Source organism: Chironomus tepperi, unplaced genomic scaffold (assembly GCF_022539635.2).
Source record: "Chironomus tepperi strain 1889 unplaced genomic scaffold, CSIRO-AGI_Ctep_v1 contig_137, whole genome shotgun sequence".
Taxonomy (NCBI): domain Eukaryota; kingdom Metazoa; phylum Arthropoda; class Insecta; order Diptera; family Chironomidae; genus Chironomus; species Chironomus tepperi.
The window spans coordinates 2,133,359-2,159,276 of NW_027226259.1; the positions used below are offsets into that span (position 1 = coordinate 2,133,359).

A 25,918-nucleotide genomic window follows, 5' to 3' on the forward strand; every position below is an offset into this window, starting at 1 on the left:
TTTAGTAATCGGCCCGATTCCATTAAGATGGATACTCAGACATATGGATACTCACGTGTAACGGTTTTCAAATTTTTTAAAATATATTCTTTTTGGTAAAAGAATTTTTAACGGTTTGCAAAGATTGTTCATGCTAACAATCAAGTTTTCATCCAAAGAGTAGCCAATGAAGCAACAGCACACATGGAAAATCTTACAGTTAAAAAATACTCTAAGAACTTTCGTGGACCCAAGCTAGTAGCTAAAAATGGTGCGATAAAAGGCCGTCCAATGTTGAGTCAATTCAGCGTAAAGGCACCAGTTAATTCAAAGTATCCCAACAGCTCCTCTTAAAAAGGTGGTTCCTTTTCAGCCAAATCGTTCGTACGGATATCAAAATCTAGTTCAAAATAATTTCAACATAAAAGTTTCTGCTGGAACAAATAACCCATTTCTTCTTCAATCAGGAAATGTGTCAAATTATCGATAATTTATTCCGATAGTCTAATTTAAAAAAATTCTATCAGCACACAAAGTTAGTTCAAAAAATAATCAAATAAAGCCGTTCAAAATATTATGTTCATTTAAAATGTATTTATTGATGTTATTTAATGGATTTACAAAAATATTTAGCCACATTTCATATATTGTTATTAATTGAATTCTTTTGCTTGATAAGATCGTTATTATTCAAAATCTTAAACTCAAATGAAAAAGGGAATGATCCGCTACTGACACTTCCATCTTGATATGTTAGAGTGAAATGTGCATTTGATAATGCATCTTTCCCTAAAGAAGTACCGTATTTACTAGGATGAGTCCTCAAACAGTATGTACCCATTGGATAAGTCTCATTGCTAGAGTATCCCATAAACCGAATATCATTTTTATCACAGTAGCCATTTAAGAAATCATGATACGCATCGCATTTTCTAGCCATGAAACTTTGTTCGTCTCGTACACTTTCTTGAAAATATACCCACGAATTTTGGTGATTACAAATTGGAGTCAAACATCCTGGCTGTTTACTTCCTCCATTGACGAAAAAATCACAATGACCGACAGATTTTTTAACTCCTAAATTTCCACCATTCGTATGAATGACTTGAACATATTTGGCGTCATTTTTACTTATGCTATCAAAACCTCTTACACCTACAATTTTATCAAATTCAAATCCTGGTCCGGCGGGATCGAGTGCAAATATTCTTGGAATAATATATTGTCCCTTTGATAATTTTTTAACAGTTCTTCCAACTAAACCAGCACACTGTCCTCCAAGTGAATGTCCAACGAGATAAATATTTTTATAACAATCACATCCACGTGTACGAATAAGTTCCAATTGCTCTCCTATCATTTCGCAAATATTCTTTAGTTTAGATATTGATGATTTGTAAGGAACAGGGTACATCCATTTTGAAAAAAGGCTCCAGTCAATAACAAGAATATTATGATCGTTTCTTACGCGATATGCACTCCTTACAGCCATAACACTTTCTTGAAATTCACCATTTTCTAACCATCCATGAATATAGACAACAGTTGGACGATCTTTCTGATATTTAGGATGGTTAACAATATCTGCCATGCTTTCCAATTTGTAACTGAACGCTTCAAAAACATTCGGTCTGTTTTGTGAAATTATAAATAATTCAAAAAAGATATGAAAAAAAATTAAATTTAAGATAGACTTACGAGAATAGCACATTGACTTTTTTTCCTACATCAATCAAGATGTCTAAAAGACCATCAGATGATGCATTGCAATTTGAATATAATAAAAAAATGGAACAGAAAAATGAGATACTTAATAGCTTCATTTTTTCTAACACTACAGAGCTTTAGGAATCCTTTCAATGATAGTCAATCTAAGTAACTGATCAAATATTCAATAACTTGTTCTATTTTAAATGAAAATATAAAATCATCAGAGACACATTATTTAACCGACCTTCACATATTGAAAGCTTTACATCAGCATTTTGATGATTCTTGTCTATTTTGCTGTTTCAATGTATTTCTTCAAACACCCGGTCATGGCTTCCTGAAACGTTATTTTTAATTGATAAGATGTGATTTAATTAACTTTTTGATAATTTTTGCTTTTATGGCATTATTTTACACATTTCTTTTTATGTCGAGCAAGGATAATTTTGTTCTTAAACTCCTCAAAACAATTTTCACATTTAATTTCCTGATCATTTTTCGAATGATTTGAAAGTTTATGGTAAGCAAGAGCAGATTTTGATGCAAATCTCTTTTTGCAATCATCACAGGCAACGTCTTTTGTTTCTTGATTATGTTTGCTTTTCAAATGCTGCTCAAAAGTCAGTTTATTTACGAACGATCGATTACATTGCTCGCATGTTGGAACTTCATTCGAATGCTTTTGCTTTCTGTGCTTAAATAATGATGAATTTTGTTTAAAGCTAAGGTTGCATTCGGTACATTCGAATTTTTTAACAGTAGAATGAGAACTAAGGTGGGTGATGAGGGTGATTTTTTGGCTAAATTTAAGATTACAGATGTCACACCTGTGTAGGAATAAACAGTAATCAGGCAAATGATTAATTTATTGAAAAATCAAAGATTACTCACTCAAATCTCTTTTCATCGTGACTTTCAAGATGTCTCGTATATGAACGATATTTCTTAACAAATGCTTTACAGACAAAGCACTGATACCGTAATTCTTGCTTCGGATGACTGCTAGCAAAATGCTTTAAAAATAAGAAATTTCCAGTCAATTGTTGATCACACAAATAGCAATCAAATCTATCATATCTATTCCGCTTTTTTGACGTATTTAAAGAGTCGATATTTAAATCCTTAACTATGTGATTTTCATCTTTGATTATAAATGAATTGTCAGTTCCTATTGTCACATCAAAATTCTCCTCGTCTCTAACTTCTTGTGACACTTCATCTTCTGTAACTATTGAAATTTGTCGTTGCTCATTATCGTCTGATGTTAATTCCTCGATAATAAAATATCGTTCAGATGGATCAGTTTGAGTTGATATTTCAGACTTTGTGATGGAATTAGTGATTTTTGGAGAAACTATTTCACTAGGTTCAGGCTTTTCATTAAATAATACTTGTAGAATGACTTGATTTTCATTTGATTGTATGAAAAACTCATTAAAATTATTAAGCTTGGATAAGCATTCGAGGCAAATTCTATTTGGTAATTGAGATCTTTCGGATACCTAGAAACATTAAAAATTATTAATTTATGATTATACTATGAATATTATTTTTGTACCTTTATTTTTAATAGTTTAAGTAACTTTTCTTGAATAATCAATGCATTATCCTCAAGTATTGGTATCATTGGTGATTTTTCCTTGACACATATTCTACATAAAATGTCTTGTTTAGCCATTATATTTTTAATAATCCGCAAAAACAAAAATAATCTTGATTGTTTTGATATTTTAATATTCACACCAAGTACCACGTGCGCATTATCATTGCATGTGCTCGTCGAAAGTCGAAATAAAAATAACGGTTAAATAAATGTTTGTTTACAAAAATTTTCAGATAGGTACTTAAATAAGCTCTGACTAAGAAAATTGAAATTAATAACACTTATGAAATTAAAGGTGTAAAATGACAACCAATAAGAGTGATAAAGTGACTAAGCTACTATTAACGGCGGCAGGTGTTGGAGTTTGTACATTTTTGTTAATAAAGAACCGAAAAACAATTGTAAATAAATTGATTAAGGCAAAAGATGTAATTTTGTATGATATTGCGAAAGTACAACGAAGGAGTTTCAGTGTACATATCGTAAATGATCCAGAGGATTGTGCTGGCATCGTCAATATCCTCAAAGAGTGAGTTTAAATGTAATATTTATTTAAATTTTTTTTAAATACTCTTTATTTGTAGGCACTGTAAATCTTTCAATGTTTTGGGGTTTGATTGTGAATGGGTGACTGTAAATAATCAAAGAAGAAAAGTAGCATTAATCCAATTATGCTCTGATAAAGGACTTTGTGCATTATTTCGTGTGTGCAAATTTAATAAAATTCCTTTAGAGCTACGAGAGATTTTACAAGATCCAGAAATCATGAAAGTTGGAATTGCATCCGTTGATGATTCCAATAAATTGTTCCAAGACTATGCAATAAAAGTGAATGGAACTTTTGATATAAGATTTTTAGCTTTACTAGCTAATCATAAAGCAGAAGGATTAGCAAAATTGTCTAAATCCATATTAAATATTGAGCTGGATAAAAATTGGAGGATAACTTGCAGTGATTGGGAAAGTCCAATTCTTTCAAAAGCTCAAATTGACTATGCAGCCAAGGATTCATTTGTTGCTGTTGAAATTTTCAAGAATTTATACAATATTGTCCGTCCAAATATGAATAATCCATCAAAAATTTCACAATTCTGCGACACATACACTGATATCAACTTCAAAAACAAACTGGCACAATCAAATCTTGATCCAGCAAATGAAAATGGAATTGAAAAGAAATTATTTAATCGAAAGAAAGAGTAAGATCAATATAATATATTAACAAGAGATAGCAAAATTTAAATGACATTTATTCGCAGGATGAGCAAAGTTTTAAAGCGTTCTTATACAAAGTCTACAAATCTCTATGATAATTGTTTCCTTCAAGCACCAGACAGTACACTACTTTGCACATGTGACCGAAAGAAAGCTGAATGGTAATTTCTTAAATTATTTTTAAAAAAATTAAATTAATCATATGATTTATATTAGGTATGTTTCTAAAGGACTTGGTACATTAGTTGAAAGTGAGCCAACATTTACAGTACGATTGAATTTTAAACCAGCTGGAATGCCAGTTGGTGAAGTTGGCGAATATTATCAAGCAAAGAAAGAAAATAAATGTGTTGTTTGTGGTAGAGAAGACGAGCTTATCAGAAAGAATGTTGTACCACACGAATATCGGAGATACTTTCCAATAGTTATGAAGGAAAAATCTAGTCATGACATTTGTTTGCTGTGCTTTCATTGCCATCAAATTTCAAATATGAGCGATATTAAAATAAAAAGAATGTTGGAGGCTAAATGTGACGCACCAATTTATGAACTTCCACATAATGAAGATGATTTAAAGAAATTTAGATATATTCAGCGATCGGCAAGAGCTCTTTTAAATCAAAAGATCAAAATTCCCGAACAGAGAAGAACAGAATTAGAAAAAATTGTGCAGGCCGCATATCCCGATAAAACATTAACGACAGATTTTCTCAATGAAATAGTAAATGAATCCGAACCACAAATTGAGCACAAAACATCACATGGAGAGTTAGTTGTTGATTTTTATAAGAAAAACGATGGACTTATTGAGCTAGAGAAAATTTTTCGACAACATTTTTTGGATACAATGCAACCACAGTTTATGCCTAAACTATGGAATATCAATCATAATGCAAACAGATTAGGAATTCGTGCTCTTGAACAACGAATCGATCAAAAAGATTTAGAAGTAGCGGGAATAAATGAAAAAATAATTCAGGATGTTCAATCTTCAATTAATTTGTACTCAGAAAGCTCCAAGAACGAGGCTAATGTAATGGATAAAATTAAACAGGAAGATGACACAATTTCAGTCACGTCGTTTAAATCGGCTGTTGAAAGTCTCAACTGGAGCGATAAATTAAATAAAACTGACGATGACAATTTTTTTTCAGATACCGCAACAATTACAAGTTTTTATGAAACAATCAGAAGTGACGGATCCGAATTAACTGATTTTCAGTCTTTTGAAAATTCGTCCAATGAAGATTCAGACACTTCTACAGCTAAAGATTCGGGATCTGAAACTGAAGTTGAAGAAGGCATCTTTTAAAATTAAATATTGATAATCTTGTAAATTATATATATAAAGGTGCTGGACAATAGATTAGTTCAAATGATTAAAGAATATTTTATCCAATAATCTTCGTCCTTATCATTTTACAACTCACAATTCAATTAGGTATTTCAAAAAATAATTAAATCATAATTTTATTTCAGAAACGTATGCTTTATATATCAAGTTTTATTTATTTCACTGGCTTCATATTCCACAATCCATCATTGAGATAATGACAATTTTCTACACCAATTCCTTTATTGACTTTGGCTCTGTAAATGAAAAAATGTATAACTTATATGCTTCATAAAGAAGACAGTGGTAACTTACATGTCATCAGTGGAGAGAGTAGTAATTCCAATTGCCAAACAATTTTCTTTTCCTTCGGCCATAATTGCTACAGCAGTTCCTTTATCTACAGAAGTCATAAAAGCTCCTTTTGATGTTAATCCAGGACACATTATATTAGCACCGCTAAGGACAAAACGAATAGCTCCTTTGTCGACTTGTTGCTTTGGTAGAAATACAGGAAATCTGTGGAACAATCGTAATGTTGGCATCCTGAGGCCAAAAAAAAAAAATTTAGTTCCTGTTGTCAATAGTGAATTTTTTAAAATACTTGCCAGTTTCCTTCTCTGCTTCTAAAAAACAACTGCTCACCAGCGGAATTAATCAGCAACTCAATGTGATCATGACTGAAAATAATTCCGATTTATTAATTTCTACTTAAAATATTTTACATGTTTCATTTGTTTACCATTTTACTATTTTGAAAGCATCCTTTTTTGGAAGAATACTCTCAATATAATCTTCAATGTGTGGATATGTCTCAATTAGCTTTGTTCTAATTGCCTTCTGGACTGAACTTTTCAGTTGTGTAGTGCCTGAAACACTCTCTTTTTCATCGAACTTTTTAAACATTTCTTTTTTATAGCCGACAGCTCTTTTAAGCACAAATGTTCAAGGATTGGTCACTAAAATGTAGTTTTTGCTTAGAGCATTTAAACAAAACATTTTTTTTTAAAAATTGACAGTTGATCAATATAGTCAGTCACATGTTGATTCAATAATTGGTTTCGAATGTTTTGAATACAATTGAGTGATGATCACATGCAAAATATGAATGGAAATTGATAGTAAATAAAAAAGCTAAATTTGATTTATTTTCTAATATTGTCAAAAACTTGAATAGCTAGGCACTTTTATTATCAGAAACGCAGTAAAAAAGTATAAAATAATACTATCATTAAATTAAAAACCTTGAAGATTTTTTTGCTTAACAAAAACAAACTATGAATATATTATTGTATGAAAATTTTCACTTGTCATTGGCTTGTCATGTAGACGATAAGCAATATCACTTTTTATCTGTTCCCACCTAAATGATGCACACAATATAGAGATGAAAATTTCTGATTTAAAGTGTGCAAAAATAATAATTTATCAAACACTAATTACTAACTTTAAAAGCTTTAAAAATATTCAGGAACTAGTAATAGATCTTTGTGATAATCAGATTAAATTTAATTAATCGTATGCTAATTATAATCTAATTGTGGTAATTCCATTTTTCTCATCTTCGTCGTCGTCATCAAATATTCTCAAATCTTTGACATAATGCCAAACTCCAACATCAACGAGAGTCCCTAAACCGATAAAGAGAGCAGCTGAAAAATTCATTAAATATCTCAACGTTTGGCCATCGTAAATCCAACAATTGCCAGTTCCACTACACGTTTTTCCAAACACTAAACACGATCTAATAATGTTATGAATTAGTTTAGTAAATAATTGTGACCATTCATCATAATATACACTTACTTGTCAAGTAAATATCCGAACAATATAGGTGACGGTATGAATGCAAACAAATGAACTAAAGTCGCTCCAAGTCCAATCGCAACTGATTTATCTTTTTCGTCAATACATCTAATGGACACCAAAAAATTGCTTGTTCTACCAGTGGCTCCGATGAATTTCATTGCACACATAACAGCCAAAAATATGAATAATTCTTGTTGACAATTTACAGTACAAGGTCCTGGAATTGTATTTTGCTCATTTATGTCTTCTTTCAATGAATCTAGATTATGTGAGAATGGTGAGTAGAAGCTTTCTTTTCTGGAATTCACGCATGAACATTCACTAAATTGCTTTGTGCCATTTTTTACATTGACAAGATTGCAACCTGCATGGCATGCAGAAATATATGTCAATTTATCATCTCCACAAACTGGTGAATATTTTACAAATTCGCAATTGCAATCTTTATTACACGATGGAGTTATCGAGTTCTGATGTATGCTCATTGATTTCTCACTTTCTTCACATCCAATAAATGCATATGAAATGATTCCCATAAAACAAAGTGTTCCCGCAATAATATGCCACATGGCAAGAAATCTTGCAGACGGTTTAAACTTCGAGATAAATACACCTCCAATAAGAACTCCAATACCAGAAAATACAATAGCTAATGTCCCCGTGTAAAAACTTGATGCAGAAGCTGTTTGATGATAAAGTGTTTCTATTAGCTTCGGGGTATAAATCCAGAATGGAAGGAAGCTAAGGATTAAAAACAAATGAATATTCATATTAATTGTCGTAAAATGATCTAAGTCATTCAAGGTCAAGGCTACGGCAATGATTAACAATAATTATGAACTTTAGTTAGCAATTTTTAATTACCCAAATAAGTGAAGGATTCCACCAATATTCATTAACATGAATACCTTATTTTTGAACAATCTTTTAAAAGTCACAATCATATCACTAATGGATGCTTCAGTATCTCCAACAGATGCTTTATCCACTTGCTTCAAACCACGCTTAATTTTTTCTTCTTCAATTCGTTTTCGTACAGCAGCTCGTGGTAATTCTTTTGGTAGCATACTTACAGCAAGTGCAAAAATCATTAGTACAATAGCAAAAACAATCCATCCAATAAACCAAGCACCTATCCATCGAGGATCCTTATTATTAATGACTGGTGTCAAATGTGGAGCAATGTAAATTTTTAAACAAAAACTTGCTAGAGAATATCCTATAGCGGGCCCTAACAATCTCATGAAAAATGAGATACCTGTTGAGAAGATAATGATTGCAATTACAATGCACAATCTGTAGATTAATGAACAAACTTACTCATTAACGCCGGAGTTTTTGACTTTTTAATATTATCGTCCATATAAGATATACCCAGAGTGGAGCAAAGTGTTTGACCTACACCGGCTATTAATTGTGCAACAAAAAGTAAAATTTGCGGCATTAAATTTCCACCATCATTTTGACACTCTGCAATAATGCCATCAGTCGCTGTAAAATTTTATGAATCATATTAATCATGCATGACAGGATTATAACTCACTTACAGTTTTTGCGACACAACATTTTACGATTTTCTAGAAGTAATGCCTCTTGGTTTTCTTGTTGATTTTTTGATCCTCTATATTCAGCAGTCAATGACAAACTTTCAATTCCAGGTCCATATAAAAAATGGGGTGCTGCAGTCATAATGCAATAAATAACTATTGCAATAAGTCCAAACGCAATCCAACGCGGTCTGTGCCGTTTTCCGCCATAATATGCTATAAAAGCCGAAAGAAACAAGGAACTAATATCGTTACCTACAGAAATAATTCCCATATTCTTTGATGGAATTTTATAGCGTTTTTCAATTGTCGTAATAGTTGCATTGAAATATGATCCAGCTGATGCAAAGACTAGACTAAGTACTCCATAAATAAGCACCAAGACTTTCTTATTTGCAAATCTAAATTCATTATACACAGAGACACAATCAGTCAATTTTAATATTTAATTTATGCATTTCTTGTTATTTACTTCTGTAGTATTGGTCCTTTTAGAAAAGAAATTCCACAAGTGGTATCTGCGGTCAATGGCATCATTTGATAGATGTCGTCAAAATTTCCCAAAAGCTTTTCATCACTTAATTGACTTAAAGAATCTTCTATAGTACGTGGCTTATCATTATTTATAGTTCCATTTTTATTTTCTCCGGTGATCACCATTACGACTGTTTATTTTATTCTGTAGATACTTGCTAAACCTGATTTTCACTAATTTTTGTATTACGAATTTACAGGATGAAGCACAATGTTAAACCTCAACCTTTGAAGTTCTGTTGGTGAATGACTGTTCAGATTGAATTTAAATCATGAATAAGAAGCACCGCTACATCTATTATTAATTTTTGTTGTACTACTAAAAATACCTGTTGATCGCTTGACTTCTCGATTGTATATGAAAAACGATACATGAAAGCATATGACGATTCATACATAACAAATGATCGAGTGAGCTAGCAAAATAAGATATACTTTTTTCACGTGATTATCATGATTATAGACGATACAATTACAAATATAAATATCAGATGATATTATGACACGAAGTATGTTCAATAATTGCCGGAAATAGACGGACAAATAAAAAACTTTATTTTATTTTCATTCTACATTCTCATCGCAATTTTTCATTCATACAACTGAGCAGGCATACCTAAAGAAAAACAAACCAAACAAATATTTTGTTTAATTTTTGGTCAATTCATTTATAAAACCCCAATTAAGAGTCAATACGCACAAAGTATGTAACTGTTAATTTGTGATAGAAGAGTGCCAAGCATAATATTCCAACTACCAGACTTAAGGCGAATCAAAACAAAACAAAAGTGAACACATGGAGCTTATACCTTTACATTGTCAACATAATCTCTGATCTTGGTATTTATGCTGCATGCTTTTGATTGTATGTGTAGTTATGTTTTGACTGGCGCCTCCATAATGCAATCAGTTTACATTTATTATGCCATAAACCAGTTTAAGTCTCTCATTTTGCTCTCAGCTGTACAAAATATCTCTCTTTGTATTTCATATACCTATATATATTTTTTTCTTTCTTCTTTGCTGTATTTTAGATCACAACAAACGATTCGATCATCAACAAGTTCCATTCAAGTTTAGTTGCTTGCCTCCAGTCGAAACGCTAGGTCGTGTATTGTTACCATTTCATTGGACTATAGACTCAATTTTCATGAAAACTTTAGAGAAGATCGCGATATTAATTGAATTTTATTGCAAAATGCTTTTAACAGTGTGCTAATTATTGCTTTCATGAGGTCTATAACATTTAGTCTTATTAGCAATGACAGAAGTGAATTAATACGATTGTTAACGTAATTCATATGGTGAAGTGAGAACAAATGTCGTAAATAAAAGAGTAGACGAGAAAAAAGAATCGAATAATAAAGAAAAATGTGAGTGCTGCTGCTTTTTTTTTCTTCATGACCTTTGCCAACATATATTTGCAATCCCAACACATTATATAATGACATAAATCGTGCAAACTTCTCAAATACTATTTTATGCCTGCACAGTAGTACTGTTTGTGATATTTTAAATTGAAAGTGAAATATGAACAAAAGTTATTGAATTATTAGAATTAATTAGCGCGGGTGATGTCTATTAATATTAAAATGGAAAGTGAATTTACAGTCTAGTTAACCATAAACTGTCAAACTGTTAACTAATTTATTTAAGAGATCATTTAAATGTTGAGGCAATTAATTGCTGGTTTATGCTACTTTTTATTTTATGTCATTTTTATGATTTATCGCTTGAAAGATTTTTCGGCGCTTCGAGTTACATAGACATCAAAAATGTTTAAAAGTTTAATGACTAGCTAGCAATGATGTGCTGCTCATATGTAATAGATTATTATGGTTTCCGAAGTGTCTAATATATGAGAGTCTATTATAATGAGCTAATAAAAAATGCAGCTGAAAAATGGTGACTTTGCGATTGATGATGATGTTTATGACCACAGTCTCTGTGTATTTTATTTCTATTGTTTGGTTTTAACATGAATTAAATTACATAAAACTAATGTTTAATAATCAATGCTGTCAAATATCACTCTTTTCGGGTCATAATCAGCTGGCGAAGAGATTAATTTCTTACATAAGTTATGGATGCTCTAAGCGGCGCAGAAAGTGAATAAATTATCAAAAAGTGAGCAACACATTGCCAATGATAATTTGAGAAATTTTCTTTTCCTTAATGCATTCAGTAAGACTAACTTATTTGAATAAACTTTTCTTTTTGATTAGTGTTTTATGTGTGACTTTATCATTCACTAAAATGCACTCTGTATATTTGAAACAGAGGATTAAAAGATACAGCTTCGGAAGTTTTCTAATTTACCATCAATTCATCAGTACTCTCTTGTGTTGCAATCAAACGTGCTTAAAAATTATCCAATTTTAATTATTTCTACCTGCAGTTTTAAAACATCTTCTGCCAGATTGCAATTTTAAAGCAAAAAGATTTTATAATTTACTTGCTTAATACTCAGAAACTCTTTTTAAAATTTAATTCCGAGATAAAATGAGTGTTTAATCGACAGATGCAAGCAAAATGTGGAATTAATAAATGTTTACATTTCTCCATATTTCATTACTTTTATTGGATTGCATCATATGATTTTTGTTCAATGAAACATAAGGTATCTTATTTCAAATGATTGAAACTGATTGAAATATTAAATTTTAAAAATCAACAGGAAAAGAATTGAAAAACAAACTTTTTGAGTTCTTTGAAAATGTGCTTCGCATACAGATTAATGCCAAATTGTTTCTAAACATTTCTATTAACATTTATAAAATAAACTGTCAATCCTTGAAAATGTTGACTTGTCATTCACAAAAACCAATATTTCTTAATAAGTTCTGTACTCGGAAGCTGGAATTTTCCAATAAAATGATTCATTTTAAAGTCACGGCACTGTACAGTTGTTAAAAATTTAATTCTCCTTGAACAGTGTTAAAAAGATGAGTTGTGCAATTGATTTAACACATTTAATTTTTTTGCAACATAAAAATTACATTATGCAATAGAATCGTACTTTTTGTCCTCACTCTTTGACCTTCAATTCTTTATAAATGTTTTTCTTTTGTTTTAATTTACGCTTCATTGGGTTTCTTCTTTTTGCAACGACTCAATGCCACAGAGACCGAGAAAGAAATTAATGTGAGAAAGGCAAAATTGTTACGCAGTTTTGTTAATATGAGAATAACAGTCAAAAAGATTAATCTTAAGATCTTCTTGCAATTTTTACATTCTTAGTGATCCTAAAATGATTTATGGTTGATCATTCTAAATTTTTCATGCAGCATTCAAACAAAATATATTTAATGATCTGTGATATTTCATAATAGCAATTATGTCACAAATTGTGCATTGTCTTTTCCTCTTCTTTCAAAGAAATCACTTTCTCAATTAAACTCAATTTAATGCGTAACAAAGCTTGAGATTCATTTCAACATATTTATTTATGATTGTTGACTCTTGAAATCATTATGAATACTTTGAATTGCAACATAATCTGCATGAGATTTCAAAAAGTATCAACAATCATATTAAGTTCATTCTACAGAAATTACCAAAATTTATTTATCCAATGCGTAGCTGCATCACATAAAAGCAGCAGTTGAATGGAGAAAAAAAAAATAAATAAAAATTGTCTGCATTATGGTTTCGCATGGTTAAAAGAAAACGAAGAATGAGGTATGAAAAAAAAAGTGAAGCTGTTCGAACTGGGTTAGCAGTGCGTTTCATTGATCAAACATTACCTTGGATAACTCGTTTTCTGTTTCAATGTTATGTATTTATAACATATTCACGATATGTCTTGGACATTTTCTTTTATATGAAATTCAGAACATTCCGGGAAATTGCTTTATTCATTAATTAATATTTTATTGCAGATCTGTGATGCATACATGTTTAAAATTGATATTATTAATAGCAACTATTTACCAAAGAAGGTCAGTCAATGGACTCGCAATATCACCTCCTAGTTGGTCCGATCCAAATGTAAATCCTTGTGCGCGAATGTCAAATGGATGGCAACATCTTTATTATTCTCCTCTTAAAGGTTGTTTCAAAATATTCACTTTAGGATTTCCATGTCCTGAAACAATGGAATTAAGTCCTATAAAGAATGGAATGACAGGTTATGGCGAATGCTCTTGCCCTCCAGGTACAGTACAATTAAATAATAACTCATCCTCACCATGTTACAAAATATTTGATCGTGGTCCGTGCGATGAGGGTCATTATGTAAACCCGATAACCAACGATAAAAATTTCAAGTAAGTATCAATAATTAAAAAGAAAGTTAAGTACTTAATTAATGATTTATCAGAACTAGTCAACGCTATGGTGAATGTAAGAAATTAAAATCCTGTCCGCCAAATCAGCTATTTTATCCAGAGAAAAATGAGTGCCATGATGCATTAACTCAAGGACCGTGCCTCAACGGAAAGCTGTTATACACTGATGAAAACTCTATTCCAAAGTGCATGGTAACAATCTTTTTTATATCCATAACTGCAAATTGTACATATATATCTTCGCAGTGCTCATCAAAAGGTGCGCTTGCCAAATTTTATAACCGTGAAACCAAAACGTGCCATAAACATTTTTCAAAAGGAAATTGTCCAATTGGAAGTTTATTCTTGCCTACACAATCTTGTGGTTGCGAATCTTCACTAGTTCAATATCATAATGAAACAAATCAATGTTATGAACTCGGATCATCAGGTACAAAACTTAATTACCATATATCAACCAATATTTATTATAAATGCTCTTTCTATTTAGGGCCGTGTCCAAATCATGGATTTGAGTTTACTTTAAATTCTCAAAATGAAAGATATGCGACTTGTCAATGTAAATCAGGATATGTAAAAATGCAAGATGGTTTATGCTATAGAAAATGGACTAAGGGTCCATGTGTTGATGGCGAGGTTGTATCAAACGAAAATGAATGCATAAAAAATCCTTGTGAAAAGAATTTCCTTTATTTCCCACAAGAACAAACATGCTATCGGATTGGGTCAAAAGGACCCTGTTCGCCTCAACAAGTTGTTGTTTTTGACTTTACAGTTAAAGTCAGTTTAGATGGAGTATCTCATAATGGCATGTGTGGATGTTCTGGCATAATTAAAACTTTAGATCAATCATGTCTAAAAGAAGATGATTCTCCTAAATCAATGTGTGAGTCGCCTTTTGTAGAGTTTAAAGGTGGATGCTTTAAGCTTTATTCGAGAGGACCATGTGGAAATGGTCAATGGCTGGAACGAGATAAAGATCACAAAGGACCTGGATCTATCAAATGTCAATGCAAACCTGGTTATATGCCTTTTGATAATTTAGAAACTGAATATGGAGTTAGTGGATGTTTAGGACCTACAGTCATGATCGCAAGGTTTTTAAATGGCAATAGAACTTATAAATTTGGATTCCAAAAAAATGGAATCACGTAGATGTAGTTGCATGAACTTCTGCATGTAAAATATTGAATTAAAATCTGAGAAAACTGCAGTGTATTAACTATATAATTTTTTGTCCACAGAATATTCTATGGCCTGGTGGAGTACGTTAAACCATACTTTGTGAACTAACAATGATGTTAAATAAATTCACTAAATTAAAATATACTAGAGATTAATATTTGCTGGTTTACAAGATTCTTTCAGGTTTTTAAGATTTTTTAAATTAAACGTACATTAAGTTTTATTTTTTTTTTTCATGCTTTTAAAATTAAGTGAAATAAACTTCCTAAAAATATTTTAGTGTCCAGACTTATAGTAATCAAAAACATATACATAATAACTTACTTTTTACAATTTTTCTTCTCACGAATTTCTGCATGAATACGCCTAAAAAATTCGGTATCATCTTCTGATGAATTACTGTCACTGTCATTTTCTTCATAATGTACAATAAAACCTCCAATATTTCGGAAGGGAACTCCATTTTTATCATATTGAAGATCAGATTCATTTCTTTGTTTTTCACTCCTAAGTTCCTTAGTCGTTTTACTTTCAGTTTTGCTTGATGCTTTATGTTGCTGTTCCTTTTTGTTCTCTTTGACTTTATCAATGTCTTTTGATTTTTGTTGAACTTTCTGTTTCTCACGACTATCAACTTGATTATTATTAGGAATCTCGTTATTTATCAATTCCACTGCTTTTTTATTTAAAGTCTTTGATTTAGAGGATTTTTTAGATTTCTCTGATATTTGAGGCTCGTCTTTAATTTTTTTCCTATTTTTTAACTTATCATTTTCTTGACTTTTTACCAAACTTTCTGTCACTGTCAAATCTTTAGGTTTTTGACTTTTTTCTTTTGCTGCTTCATAAGAAGGTAAGTCTTCTGTTGATGTATCTTGATCAATAACAATGTGATTATTTTTCCTAGTCTTTAGTGGTTCAATTTGATTTTTCGAATCATATTTAGTCTTAATATTTTTTGTTTGCTTTAAATCATTTTTTGGTGACAGCTTAACAACATCCGAATAAGATAGTTCTAATTTTTCTGAGACTGGAATCAATTTATCAATGATTGCAGTTTCCTTGTGATTACTTTCGGATTTAACATCTATATGTTTCGACTTGTGTCTTCTATTTTTTGGCTTTTTTCTGTTTGTTTTTCTTTTACTCGTTTTCTTTGCTTTTGATGGATATCGCTCACGAGAAGAATTACTAAGATTAATTCCTTCAAAATTATCGATTACTGAACTGTTTAAAGAATCAGCATTTGATAAATCCAATTCAGGAGTCTCCACTACTTTTTGAGTGGATTCAGGTCTTATTACATCAACATCGTACCTGATTGCTGGACGAAGCACTTCCGTTTTCTGTAAGCTTTCAGCGTTATTAAGTGTACTATTGATTGTTAAATTTCCTAGAGCAGGTATAGCATTTTTATATGTGCTGTTACAATTCGGAATAAAAAATTCAGTTATATCCCTGCCATCAACAGAAAGATCGTAATGCATTTCACGAATCCTTATATTGATTTTTTGACTTCCATTCATTAGATCATTAATTTGAAAAGGAAACTGTTGGCTTGTCTCAAAATTACTTGTTTGGTCCATATTTTGTGCAAAGTTTCCAAATTGAAAATTGTTGCCATTGAAAGTTCTTGGATGTGGCATCTTAAAAAGATTTGGACTTGATTTTTTACCACTTTCACAAACTTGTTCTGATGAACGAAAAAAACTCCTCGATGATGCTTCAAAATTTGGTGTCCTTATGTTGCTTTCATTGAATCCTTCATGAGTTTTCGAACTAAATATATAAATCTATTTAGTTATGAATAATTTTTAAGATGAATGACAACTTACCGTTTCCAAAAAGTCAAATTCATTTCATCTAATTCTGTACATCGTTTATTAAAGGCTCTTTTAAGACCTTGTATGAATTCAGGATCATAAATTCTTTCCAAATCTTGAAGCGTTTTGGGTTTACTGCTGTAAGCCATCAGTTCTCGGTCATTTTCTTTAAAATTACTATGCTCATCGCTACTTTCTATGGCTTCATCTTCATTTACAAATAAGTCCTCTAATTCTTCATCTTCGACCTCTCCACATGCAATTAAATCGCGGATATCATAGCCATCATCTTCACAATCTCCACAATTTTCATATTTTTCAAATATTTTCCTCCATTTATCGTCTCTTTCGAAAACTTTTTGATTATTCGGCAAAATTGATGAACTAAAATGATATTATTAAATCAGGTAAAGGAAAAATAATTAGGAAAATGATGAGTGCTATTTTACTTACAAGTCTGACATATTTGTTAGCTAAATTAAATTGTTTTAGAAATTATGATTTTAGTTGTTGTTATTATTTTTAAATTTGAATTATACCATTTTGAAATTTTTCGACCGTTTTTTAGGAGTCGACGGAATTTCAAATATTTTTTAACGGTTTTTAGCTTTTCAGCACATTTTGTGATTTTTAAGACTTAAGCACACGTAATTTAAAGCAATTCAATTCAAATAAGTTAACATTCACATACATGATATTCTTGAATTGATCAAATATTAATGGATTGAAAAAAACGAAGTTAGCTTTGAACACGAGACAAAACATTTTCAGTGATGAGCAACCTGTGTTTGTGCGTTGTGTGATAGTTGCTCAAGTGTGACGCAGTTTTAAAAACCAACTGATATAAGAACTGAAAATTAAATTGTTTTTTAAATTCGATTTAACTTTTATCTGATCTATAAACATTAAAGTTATTACAATGTACAAATGTTTATGACCAATGAGTCATAAAAACCTTCACATGAAAATCAGAGTAATATTTTTAGGTAAAATAAGTAGATCAAAGAATAACAGTAATAAAAATTATGAGTTCTCATCATTAAATTGAATTGAAATGATCGTCGCTTTTTGAAAACTACCGACAAGTTTGCCGCTTTCATCTGAAAACAGATTCGAATATTTGTTGCTTTCTTAAGAATATTTTCTTATACTCCAAAGTTCTCTTGAGAGAATTTCTAAGGAATTAGTCTCAAGTGGGATGTTTTGTTATCAAAAAATAAAATTCAATGACTAATATATATTTATATAATGTATGATTCTATTTGCTTCAAACTTATTTAGATCTATCTCTGCCATAATTATTTCTTTTTGAATTAAAAGTTAATAATGAACAGATAATATGAGCAGCTAGGTAGGTATGTTAGAAAATTAATTATCTTATTTTCCTAGCCTGTTATGAGGTTTTTTCATAATTTTGCGTGTAATTAAATGTACAGAAAAATTAAATCAAAACACCATAATGATGCACTGTATCCATGTCTTTCTATTTTTATTTCATTTTTCTGTTTTTTTTTTTTATTGTTTTTTGTTTCTAAACAATGTTTGCCTGAAAAATAAAACCCAGATGTTAACGAGAAGAGAAAAAAATTAAAATTTAAGTAAAATTAAGCTAAAAACAGTTCAAAATGAAAAACAAATTTTTTTAAAAAAATTAAAATATAATATTCTTTTTGGACCGATTTTAACCCGTTTGCAAAATATCATTAATTTAACAAACTAAATGAAAGATTGGCTAATGATTAGAGTAGAGCTTTACAACTAAGGAAATTTTATTTCATTTACAACATATCCTAGAGTAGACACGTATTTTACATTGAAAACCCGGATTGAGTTGACTCAAATACATATAAAAATCGAGTCGACTTCAAGCTCTGATATATCCTTAAACCCGAATTAAAAAATCGATTTATCTAATCTGCTTCTTTGATTTTTATTTTTTTACTATAATGAAACCAAATTATATTTCTGAACATTAAGAAGCGCATTTATAAATTAGACACATATTTAACAAAATGAAATATTTACAAATTTTTGGTGACACACTACTTAAGCATTCTGATTGTTATATGGAAATTTTTTAATTAAGCTACTAGATGCATAGACTTCAACAATCACTAATTTATTGCATATCGATAACTCTTCTTTTTCCTGAGAACTTTTATTTAAAGTTAATATGTTCCAAATCATCTATTCCTCTATGTACACATTTCCAGTCGGCATATTTTTTATCGTTGGTTGCTTTTTCCCCACTGAATTGTTTAGTGATTCCTTTCCAGCTGTAAATAAATATATTATCAATAAACAAAATTCATTTGAATTGAATTCCATTTCCAAATTTAGCATATTTTACTATTCAAATTATTTCCAATGCCTCATGCAAATATAAAAACAAATCCCATATGCATTCACACTATCAAAGTAAGACCTTTTAGTGACACCTTAATTTGGCACATTTGATTTGACATCATATTACTATATAAGCTATCGACTTTAGCCAAAAACTCAAAAATTTATTTCTCTCCTTTTAATGACGCACGAAGAATCGATAAATTCATTAAATCTTTTGTAAATTTGTTCATTCTCGAAAAATCCGTAATATCTGTACTGACTCATCAAAATCAATTTTGCCTCAAATTTTGCGAATAATACGCAATATGTCTGAAAACTTTTTGAACTTTATATAAAATATTGATCCATATGTTTATTATAAAACAAGCAGAGCTCGAAGTCGATATGGTTGAAGTCGACTTGAGTCGACTCGACTCGACTCAAAAACGCTAAACTTCAAGTCGACTCAAGTCGAGTTTATTTTTTTTAATCGACTTCGAGTCGACTCGAGTCGAGTGTTTTTTTTCAAGTCGACTCGAAGTCGAGTGTTTTTTTTCAAGTCGACTCGAAGTCGACTCCGAGTCGACTTCAAGTCTCCAAGAAAAATAATTTTTTCTTAACCAAACTCATTTCTTTTTGCGCTTGTGAAGTATATATTTACATGCAAAAAAATTACCAAATTAAATTTTTCCGAGTTCATTTATTCTTTTTTGATTTTTTTCATGCAAAACACTTTCAAAAAATAAATAACTAATAGTCATTAATTGATTATCTTGTTTAATTTTAAAACATTATAATAAAAATAACAAATAAAAAATAAATTAAGAGATTTATAAGCTTTTTTAAATTTCTTTCTGTAAAAAGCTGGAGAAATTCATATTTCATTAATTTTTTGAAAGTATCTTGCATAGAGAATCAGAAAAGAATTAAAAATTTCAAAAAAAGTAGATTTTGCAATCTTTTTATATGTAAATATATACTTCACAAGCGCAAACAGAAATGAGTTTGATTAAGAAAAAATTATTTTTCTTGGAGAATTGAAGTCGACTCGGAGTCGACTTCGAGTCGACTTGAAAAAAAACACTCGACTCGAGTCGACTCGAAGTCGTCTAAAAAAAATGAACTCGACTTGAGTCGACTCGAAGTCGAGTTCGTTTTTTCTTGTCGACTCGAGTCGACTCGACTCGACTTCGAGCTCTGAAAACAAGGAAACTGATCCGTAAGCTATGAATAATTTTTACGATAATTAATTTGCTATACTTCCTAATATCTACATACATCTTTTATTCCATAAAAAACGTAATTTTTTTAATATATCTTCTGTATTCTTTATTTTAAATTGCCAGGAAATTATTTCAAGGAGATAAATTGAAGAAGATTTTGTTGTACTTAAAATAACAATTTTCCCTCCTTCGTATTTCTCATTCAAATATAGCACCAACAACCATTAACATCCGTTCGTAGTGAACAGTTTGCGAAAAAAGAAAAGAAAATGAATAAATGTGTATTAAGAAAAATGTAAACAGTACTGAAACACTTTTCTTATAATATTCATTTGCAATTTCTTAAAACAGATCGTAAAAAAGATCTTTTTTTGTTTAGTTTCTTTTTTTAGAATGAACAATAAAAGTTAATATCAAATTTGGTGATCTCATGATTTTCAATCTAATTTTCAAATTCACACCAATTTTAAAATCTTTATAGACAAGTTCAGCACTTTAAGCTCTATAATTATTTAACTTGATAAATAATAGGAGCATGGTCAATCTCATAAGGGACTGTTCACTTTATACGTAATTTCTATTGTTTAAATGGAATGTCCCCCACTCAAATATTAGTTAACTTAAATTAAATTATGAATGGATTGGTTAAGTGTCGATTATTTACACTTAAACATGAGTCAAACAGTACAAAAGTGAAAAAATGATGTAAAGGAAGAAGATAGCAAGTGTGTAATTCGTGCATAGAATAAGGGAGTAAATCATTCCTCGTTTATCAATTTATGATCATTATTGGAATTTCTGTCACATAAATTAAATTCAAACGAGCATGCAGGCATAAAGGGAAAAAGAAATATTAATTATGCATGTAAAGTGACTAGTTGAAAGGAAATGGTTATTGTAAATGAGTTAGACGCACAAAACCACAAAAATCTTACCTAAAATATCATCTAAATAAACACAACGTACTTCGATTTGCCTAGCACCAAAACGGCTGTTTCTTGTCGTCGGATCATCAATAAAAATTGTGGAACTCTCTGTTGGAGGAACTGCCAATCTTGACATAAGTTGTTGTGATAATTGCTCAATATCTGAAAAAGAAAAGAAATCGTAAAACCTTTTTTTAATGCTTATGTTATTTGAGCGTAAATTGATCCGTTCCGTGATATTTGAGAAGCTAACATTTTTGCCAAATTTTTTAGTTCTTAATAAATTAAAGCCACAAAAAGATTTTCATTTTTGGCCTTTTATGGTTAATTGAAAACATGTGGAAGGATGAAAAAAAATCAGAAGCATCAGCAAAGAAAACAATAAGATGAGGAACACGTTTAGCAAGTTAACAGAAATATATTTTACTGATGCAGTAGCTTTGACAGATAAAATGAGAAAATCAATGCAACAAAGAATTTAGATTTTAACTCACCAGTATCGAATTGCTTCTTAATCTTTCGCCATTGTCGAACATAGTTAATGGAAATGATTGCAGTCACAGCAAAAAATAGAAAACATGCAGTAATTGCTAAAATCAGAGTTATTAACTGCCAATCCCACAAAAGCATTTCTTTATCTCGTGATGCATCATCATCTGATGCTGATAGAGATTCCATTGTACTCATTATTCTATGATGCTCCTTTTTTGCTATTGTCTTATCAGTAGCAATGATCAACGATTTATTCCAATCAATATCTACTGAATTAATTGGTCTACAAATAGTATCTAAATGTCGTTGACATGGACGGATGACAATTTGATGTCGATTACATTTTGTACATGGTACACACTCATCTAAATTTGAGTCCCAATATTCGTGATGTCTACATATTGAATTTGCTAATGTTAATGGAATTGACGATAAAACTAATAATACTAAAAGAACTTTAACTAATCTAGGATGACAATAGATACGATGATTATCTTTTCGATATCTTTGGTGACTTGAATTTTCATAATCTTTTGCGTTCTGAAATTAATTAAAGAAATCATTAGCTTAAAACAGCAAAATTACAATATTAAATAATGATAAAAGAAATGAACAGGAAGCGGTAATTTATTCAAAAATGTTTTATTGATTAATTTCTTTAGTCATTTGTAATTCTATCCATTTATTCATCAATTACTTTTTATATTATGCTCATTCACTTTGCTTGAATAACAATTTTTTTCAAACCTTTTTCTTCATAAGTACTTAGTCTTTGAAATTATGAACTTGAGTTTTGTGGAATTATCATCTATTTTATTTTAATCATTAATGATTCAAAGCTATCAGCCAAAATATTTTGTTTACGTTTAAATTAGGGTTTCTGATGCCGTTAACGAAAACGGAAAACGGGCCGTTTTTTCGAAAAAATAAAAACGGAAAACGGCCGTTTTTTGCTAGCCGTTTTTCCGTTTTTTAATATGACTTTTTCTCTGAATTTTTGGAAAATTTTCAAAAATTTTATTATTTTTTCGACTCAAAAAAATTTTTAAATAATAATTTAAACTAAGAAAATTAATATTCGTCAATTTTTTGGGCCTGCGGTATACTTTTAGAAGTAAATTTTTCATGTACATATTTTGGCAAATCAAAAAGGACTTTAATTTGAATACAACGTATTGTTTCCCTTACATTAAAAAAACGGACCCGTTAACGGCCGTTTTTCAGAAAAAAACGGAAACGGCCGTTTTTTAAAAATGCCGTTTTTCAGAAACCCTACGTTTAATCATATGATTTATACTATCAGTTGTAATTTTTTTTAAAAAAAAACATTAAGTAACATTAAGAGAGCAAAATTAGTACTTTCTCACGATGCCTTTTTATATCAATTTAAATTTTCTAAACAGTTTGAAGGCAATGCCTCAAAAATGTTTCGATCTTTTTAAGATGGAAAACCTGACATGTTCTGATAGAACGTTTATTTACCGCGAACCAAAATATGTGCATCACTAATAAGAAATCACTTAAGAGCAATTCAGGTGTGAAGAACAAACATAAATTGTTTGGACAATCATAATTTTGAATATTTTTCCAGGACAAAATAAGTAAATTTATTTAATACTTACATTTTTCATGCATTTTTCACATTCATCCATGGTTTCAGTATCCAATTTATATTCCAAAGTATTCACATAAATAATTTTCATGGCATTTTGTGTTATCAACTTATAAACTGTTCCTTAAGGTGTATTATAATCATTTTTCTTTACTTAATTCAAAGGTAGTTTCTTTTTAAATATTTATTTCTATTTTCACCATACTTTAGCATTTACTATTCATGTTTACCTTAAAATTTAATTTGAATTTTTTTTGTACAATGATTTTCACGTCAATTTTTTATTCAAGAAGTGGAAAATTTTGTCACAAGATGTTTTTAATTTTTGCAAAAGCAATTTGTCACTAAATACACTGTCGATGGGGATGATGCGATTTACTGTACCGTCAATATATGTCAAAAATCTCTTTTGAAAAAAGAATTATTTTTGTGCGTATTTTTCAGAAAGATAATCAACGATTTGTCTCATCCAGCTTGACAAGTGTTTAAATTTTTAGCGCATTTTTGAAATTTTTTTCAAAAAGGTAGCTTAATAAGACACTTTGTTCGGTCGGTCGGTCGGTCGGTCGGTCGGTCGGTCGGCTGGAACGCGAGATCTCGGAAACTAGACATCGTAGAGAGCTCGGAATGGTTTTAAAAGATCAGTTCCATAAAGTTATTGGCGCCCCGGGCATTTAAAAGTTTCAAATCAAAGCATAAATACTATAATTAACAATTTTTCATTTTCATATACAACAACAACAAAAACAACAACACGTTTTTTCATTGTTTTACAGTGTTTTTCAATGTTTGTCGATGTTTTATCAGTGTTTGCTGAACAATGTTTGAATTTTTTTGGACCGTTATGTGGTTTAAATTATGAAAATTCGTTAAATGATGAAATTCCTAAATTCCAAGTATGGTGACTTAGAATTAACTGGATCTTGTTTTGTTGGTCTGGAAGTGACCTGGATCCTACTGGATCTTGTTTTTGTGGATCTGGAAGTGACCTGGATCCTACTGGATCTTGTTTTGTGAATCTGGAAGTAACCTGGATCCTACTGGATCTTGTTGTATTGGTCTGGAAGTGACCTGGATCCTACTGGATCTTGTTTTTGTGGATCTGGAAGTGACCTGGATCCTACTGGATCTTGTTTTGTGAATCTGGAAGTAACCTGGATCCTACTGGATCTTGTTTTTGTGGATCTGGGAGTTATAAGGATCCTACTGGATCTTGTTTTATAGACAGGGAACTGATTTAAAAATCAATTACTGATCGCTGGGACAAAAATGCGCTGAAGTAACTCGATAAGAACGAGTACTTTTGTAATTTTTTATTTTTACACAAAAAATTATATTTTTATTTCTTACGAACAATGAGTGATCGGTGTACACATGTACATCGAAAAAATACGTCCATTCGATTTCAATTTCTTTTATAAACTGAAAAAATTTGTGAGTAGAAAAAAGAGGCAGTATAAAAGTTTGTATGTATGTAGAAGGAAAAAGAGTGTAAACAAAAGTTTTCGAGTTGCATTCGGGTAGTCTTAAACACACATGTGAATATGTTCTCTTCTTTCTCTAAAATATAACAACTGAGTTTCTCTAATAATTATTCCTGATAAAGGTATCTAGAATGATTAAATCAATTTTATCTGTCCAATAATCTCTTTAGCTTAAAAACTCAATACCGTAATAGTTGCTCTAAAAATTCTCAAATGTCAGCATATTATCATATCTCTTACTCGCACACATCATTCTCTCAGATGATCCTACAAGTAACAATAAATTGATTGTTCTTATTACTGCAAATTAAATTAAATAGAGAAAATTTTTAATGAATGAGTTTTATTGTCTCAATTGCAGGCAATAAATATGAACATAAAATAAAAATGATGATTTGAGAAAATTTTAATTGCATACTTGTAGACAGAACACTCATTGAGTATTCGCGCCAAAAATATTATGTCTCAATAACTTTATTTTCTTGCTGTCTTAAGTGACGAGTCTTTGAGTCGACAACGTAAAACAAAAAAAAATGTCTCATCGATCGTAAATTATCTTTTTTTGTTACCAATTTTTGAAAAATCACAGACAAAACATATCCAATGAGAATTTTATGTTTACTTTCATTGTACTGAAGAATTCTTTTTTATTGTTTACGAAGAGAATAATCTGAAAAAAAAGTTTACTAGCAGAAATAGAAAATTTTAATGTCTGGATCATGTTGGTACTCATATGGCATCACATGTTGTGATTTTTAACCATGCGTCGAGCAGGAGAACAAAAAAATACATACAATGTCCAACATGTGTTGCAAAGATCTCCTAA

General features: G+C 30.3%; 8 protein-coding genes across 13 annotated transcripts; 2 read left to right on the forward strand and 6 right to left on the reverse strand.

Moving 5' to 3' along the window:
- Positions 1-553: 553 nt before the first annotated feature.
- LOC139087797 (phospholipase A1-like) lies at positions 554-2,025 on the reverse strand. 2 transcript variants are annotated; one of them, XM_070636709.1, is made up of 3 exons: positions 1,934-2,025; positions 1,678-1,720; positions 554-1,610 (listed from the first exon to the last, which is right to left on the reverse strand). In XM_070636709.1, exon 3 carries the CDS (start codon positions 1,568-1,570, stop codon positions 620-622), a length of 951 nt encoding a protein of 316 aa, XP_070492810.1. In that variant the 5' UTR covers positions 1,571-1,610; positions 1,678-1,720; positions 1,934-2,025; the 3' UTR covers positions 554-619. The 2 variants fall into 2 exon arrangements, with proteins under 2 accessions (XP_070492810.1, XP_070492809.1); XM_070636708.1 differs by lacking the exon at positions 1,934-2,025 and having other exon boundaries at positions 1,678-1,806.
- Positions 2,026-2,077: 52 nt separating this feature from the next.
- Positions 2,078-3,422, reverse strand: LOC139087796 (zinc finger protein 809-like). The gene is made up of 3 exons (XM_070636707.1): positions 3,248-3,422; positions 2,581-3,191; positions 2,078-2,516 (listed from the first exon to the last, which is right to left on the reverse strand). The coding sequence occupies exons 1-3, from the start codon at positions 3,365-3,367 to the stop codon at positions 2,096-2,098; spliced, it is 1,152 nt and encodes a 383-aa protein (XP_070492808.1). The 5' UTR covers positions 3,368-3,422; the 3' UTR covers positions 2,078-2,095.
- On the forward strand, positions 3,395-5,909 carry LOC139087785 (exonuclease 3'-5' domain-containing protein 2-like). The gene is made up of 4 exons (XM_070636693.1): positions 3,395-3,821; positions 3,877-4,491; positions 4,552-4,668; positions 4,724-5,909. Exons 1-4 carry the CDS (start codon positions 3,595-3,597, stop codon positions 5,817-5,819), a joined length of 2,055 nt encoding a protein of 684 aa, XP_070492794.1. The 5' UTR covers positions 3,395-3,594; the 3' UTR covers positions 5,820-5,909.
- A 35-nt stretch (positions 5,910-5,944) lies between these two features.
- Positions 5,945-6,803, reverse strand: MCTS1 (malignant T-cell-amplified sequence 1 homolog). The gene is made up of 4 exons (XM_070636734.1): positions 6,583-6,803; positions 6,449-6,520; positions 6,156-6,386; positions 5,945-6,097 (listed from the first exon to the last, which is right to left on the reverse strand). The coding sequence occupies exons 1-4, from the start codon at positions 6,744-6,746 to the stop codon at positions 6,016-6,018; spliced, it is 549 nt and encodes a 182-aa protein (XP_070492835.1). The 5' UTR covers positions 6,747-6,803; the 3' UTR covers positions 5,945-6,015.
- A 203-nt stretch (positions 6,804-7,006) lies between these two features.
- On the reverse strand, positions 7,007-15,397 carry LOC139087783 (solute carrier organic anion transporter family member 74D-like). 2 transcript variants are annotated; one of them, XM_070636691.1, is made up of 7 exons: positions 10,726-15,397; positions 9,669-10,164; positions 9,197-9,597; positions 8,970-9,140; positions 8,514-8,907; positions 7,647-8,390; positions 7,007-7,584 (listed from the first exon to the last, which is right to left on the reverse strand). In XM_070636691.1, the coding sequence occupies exons 2-7, from the start codon at positions 9,854-9,856 to the stop codon at positions 7,368-7,370; spliced, it is 2,115 nt and encodes a 704-aa protein (XP_070492792.1). In that variant the 5' UTR covers positions 9,857-10,164; positions 10,726-15,397; the 3' UTR covers positions 7,007-7,367. The 2 variants fall into 2 exon arrangements, with proteins under 2 accessions (XP_070492792.1, XP_070492791.1); XM_070636690.1 differs by having other exon boundaries at positions 9,669-15,397.
- On the forward strand, positions 10,786-15,348 carry LOC139087793 (uncharacterized). 2 transcript variants are annotated; one of them, XM_070636703.1, is made up of 6 exons: positions 10,786-11,103; positions 13,612-13,998; positions 14,052-14,211; positions 14,266-14,449; positions 14,510-15,198; positions 15,264-15,348. In XM_070636703.1, exons 2-5 carry the CDS (start codon positions 13,619-13,621, stop codon positions 15,172-15,174), a joined length of 1,389 nt encoding a protein of 462 aa, XP_070492804.1. In that variant the 5' UTR covers positions 10,786-11,103; positions 13,612-13,618; the 3' UTR covers positions 15,175-15,198; positions 15,264-15,348. The 2 variants fall into 2 exon arrangements, with proteins under 2 accessions (XP_070492804.1, XP_070492805.1); XM_070636704.1 differs by having other exon boundaries at positions 14,510-15,116.
- A 20-nt stretch (positions 15,398-15,417) lies between the features above and the next one.
- LOC139087787 (splicing regulatory glutamine/lysine-rich protein 1-like) lies at positions 15,418-18,472 on the reverse strand. Its single transcript, XM_070636695.1, has 3 exons — positions 17,481-18,472; positions 17,040-17,411; positions 15,418-16,983 (listed from the first exon to the last, which is right to left on the reverse strand). The coding sequence occupies exons 1-3, from the start codon at positions 17,489-17,491 to the stop codon at positions 15,525-15,527; spliced, it is 1,842 nt and encodes a 613-aa protein (XP_070492796.1). The 5' UTR covers positions 17,492-18,472; the 3' UTR covers positions 15,418-15,524.
- Positions 18,473-18,760: 288 nt separating this feature from the next.
- On the reverse strand, positions 18,761-25,021 carry LOC139087805 (tumor necrosis factor receptor superfamily member wengen-like). 3 transcript variants are annotated; one of them, XM_070636720.1, is made up of 5 exons: positions 24,959-25,021; positions 23,619-24,081; positions 21,999-22,536; positions 21,514-21,666; positions 18,761-19,303 (listed from the first exon to the last, which is right to left on the reverse strand). In XM_070636720.1, exons 2-5 carry the CDS (start codon positions 23,697-23,699, stop codon positions 19,215-19,217), a joined length of 861 nt encoding a protein of 286 aa, XP_070492821.1. In that variant the 5' UTR covers positions 23,700-24,081; positions 24,959-25,021; the 3' UTR covers positions 18,761-19,214. The 3 variants fall into 3 exon arrangements, with proteins under 3 accessions (XP_070492821.1, XP_070492822.1, XP_070492824.1); XM_070636721.1 differs by having other exon boundaries at positions 23,619-23,838; positions 24,959-25,017; XM_070636723.1 differs by lacking the exon at positions 24,959-25,021 and having other exon boundaries at positions 21,545-21,666; positions 23,619-24,944.
- Positions 25,022-25,918: the final 897 nt, after the last annotated feature.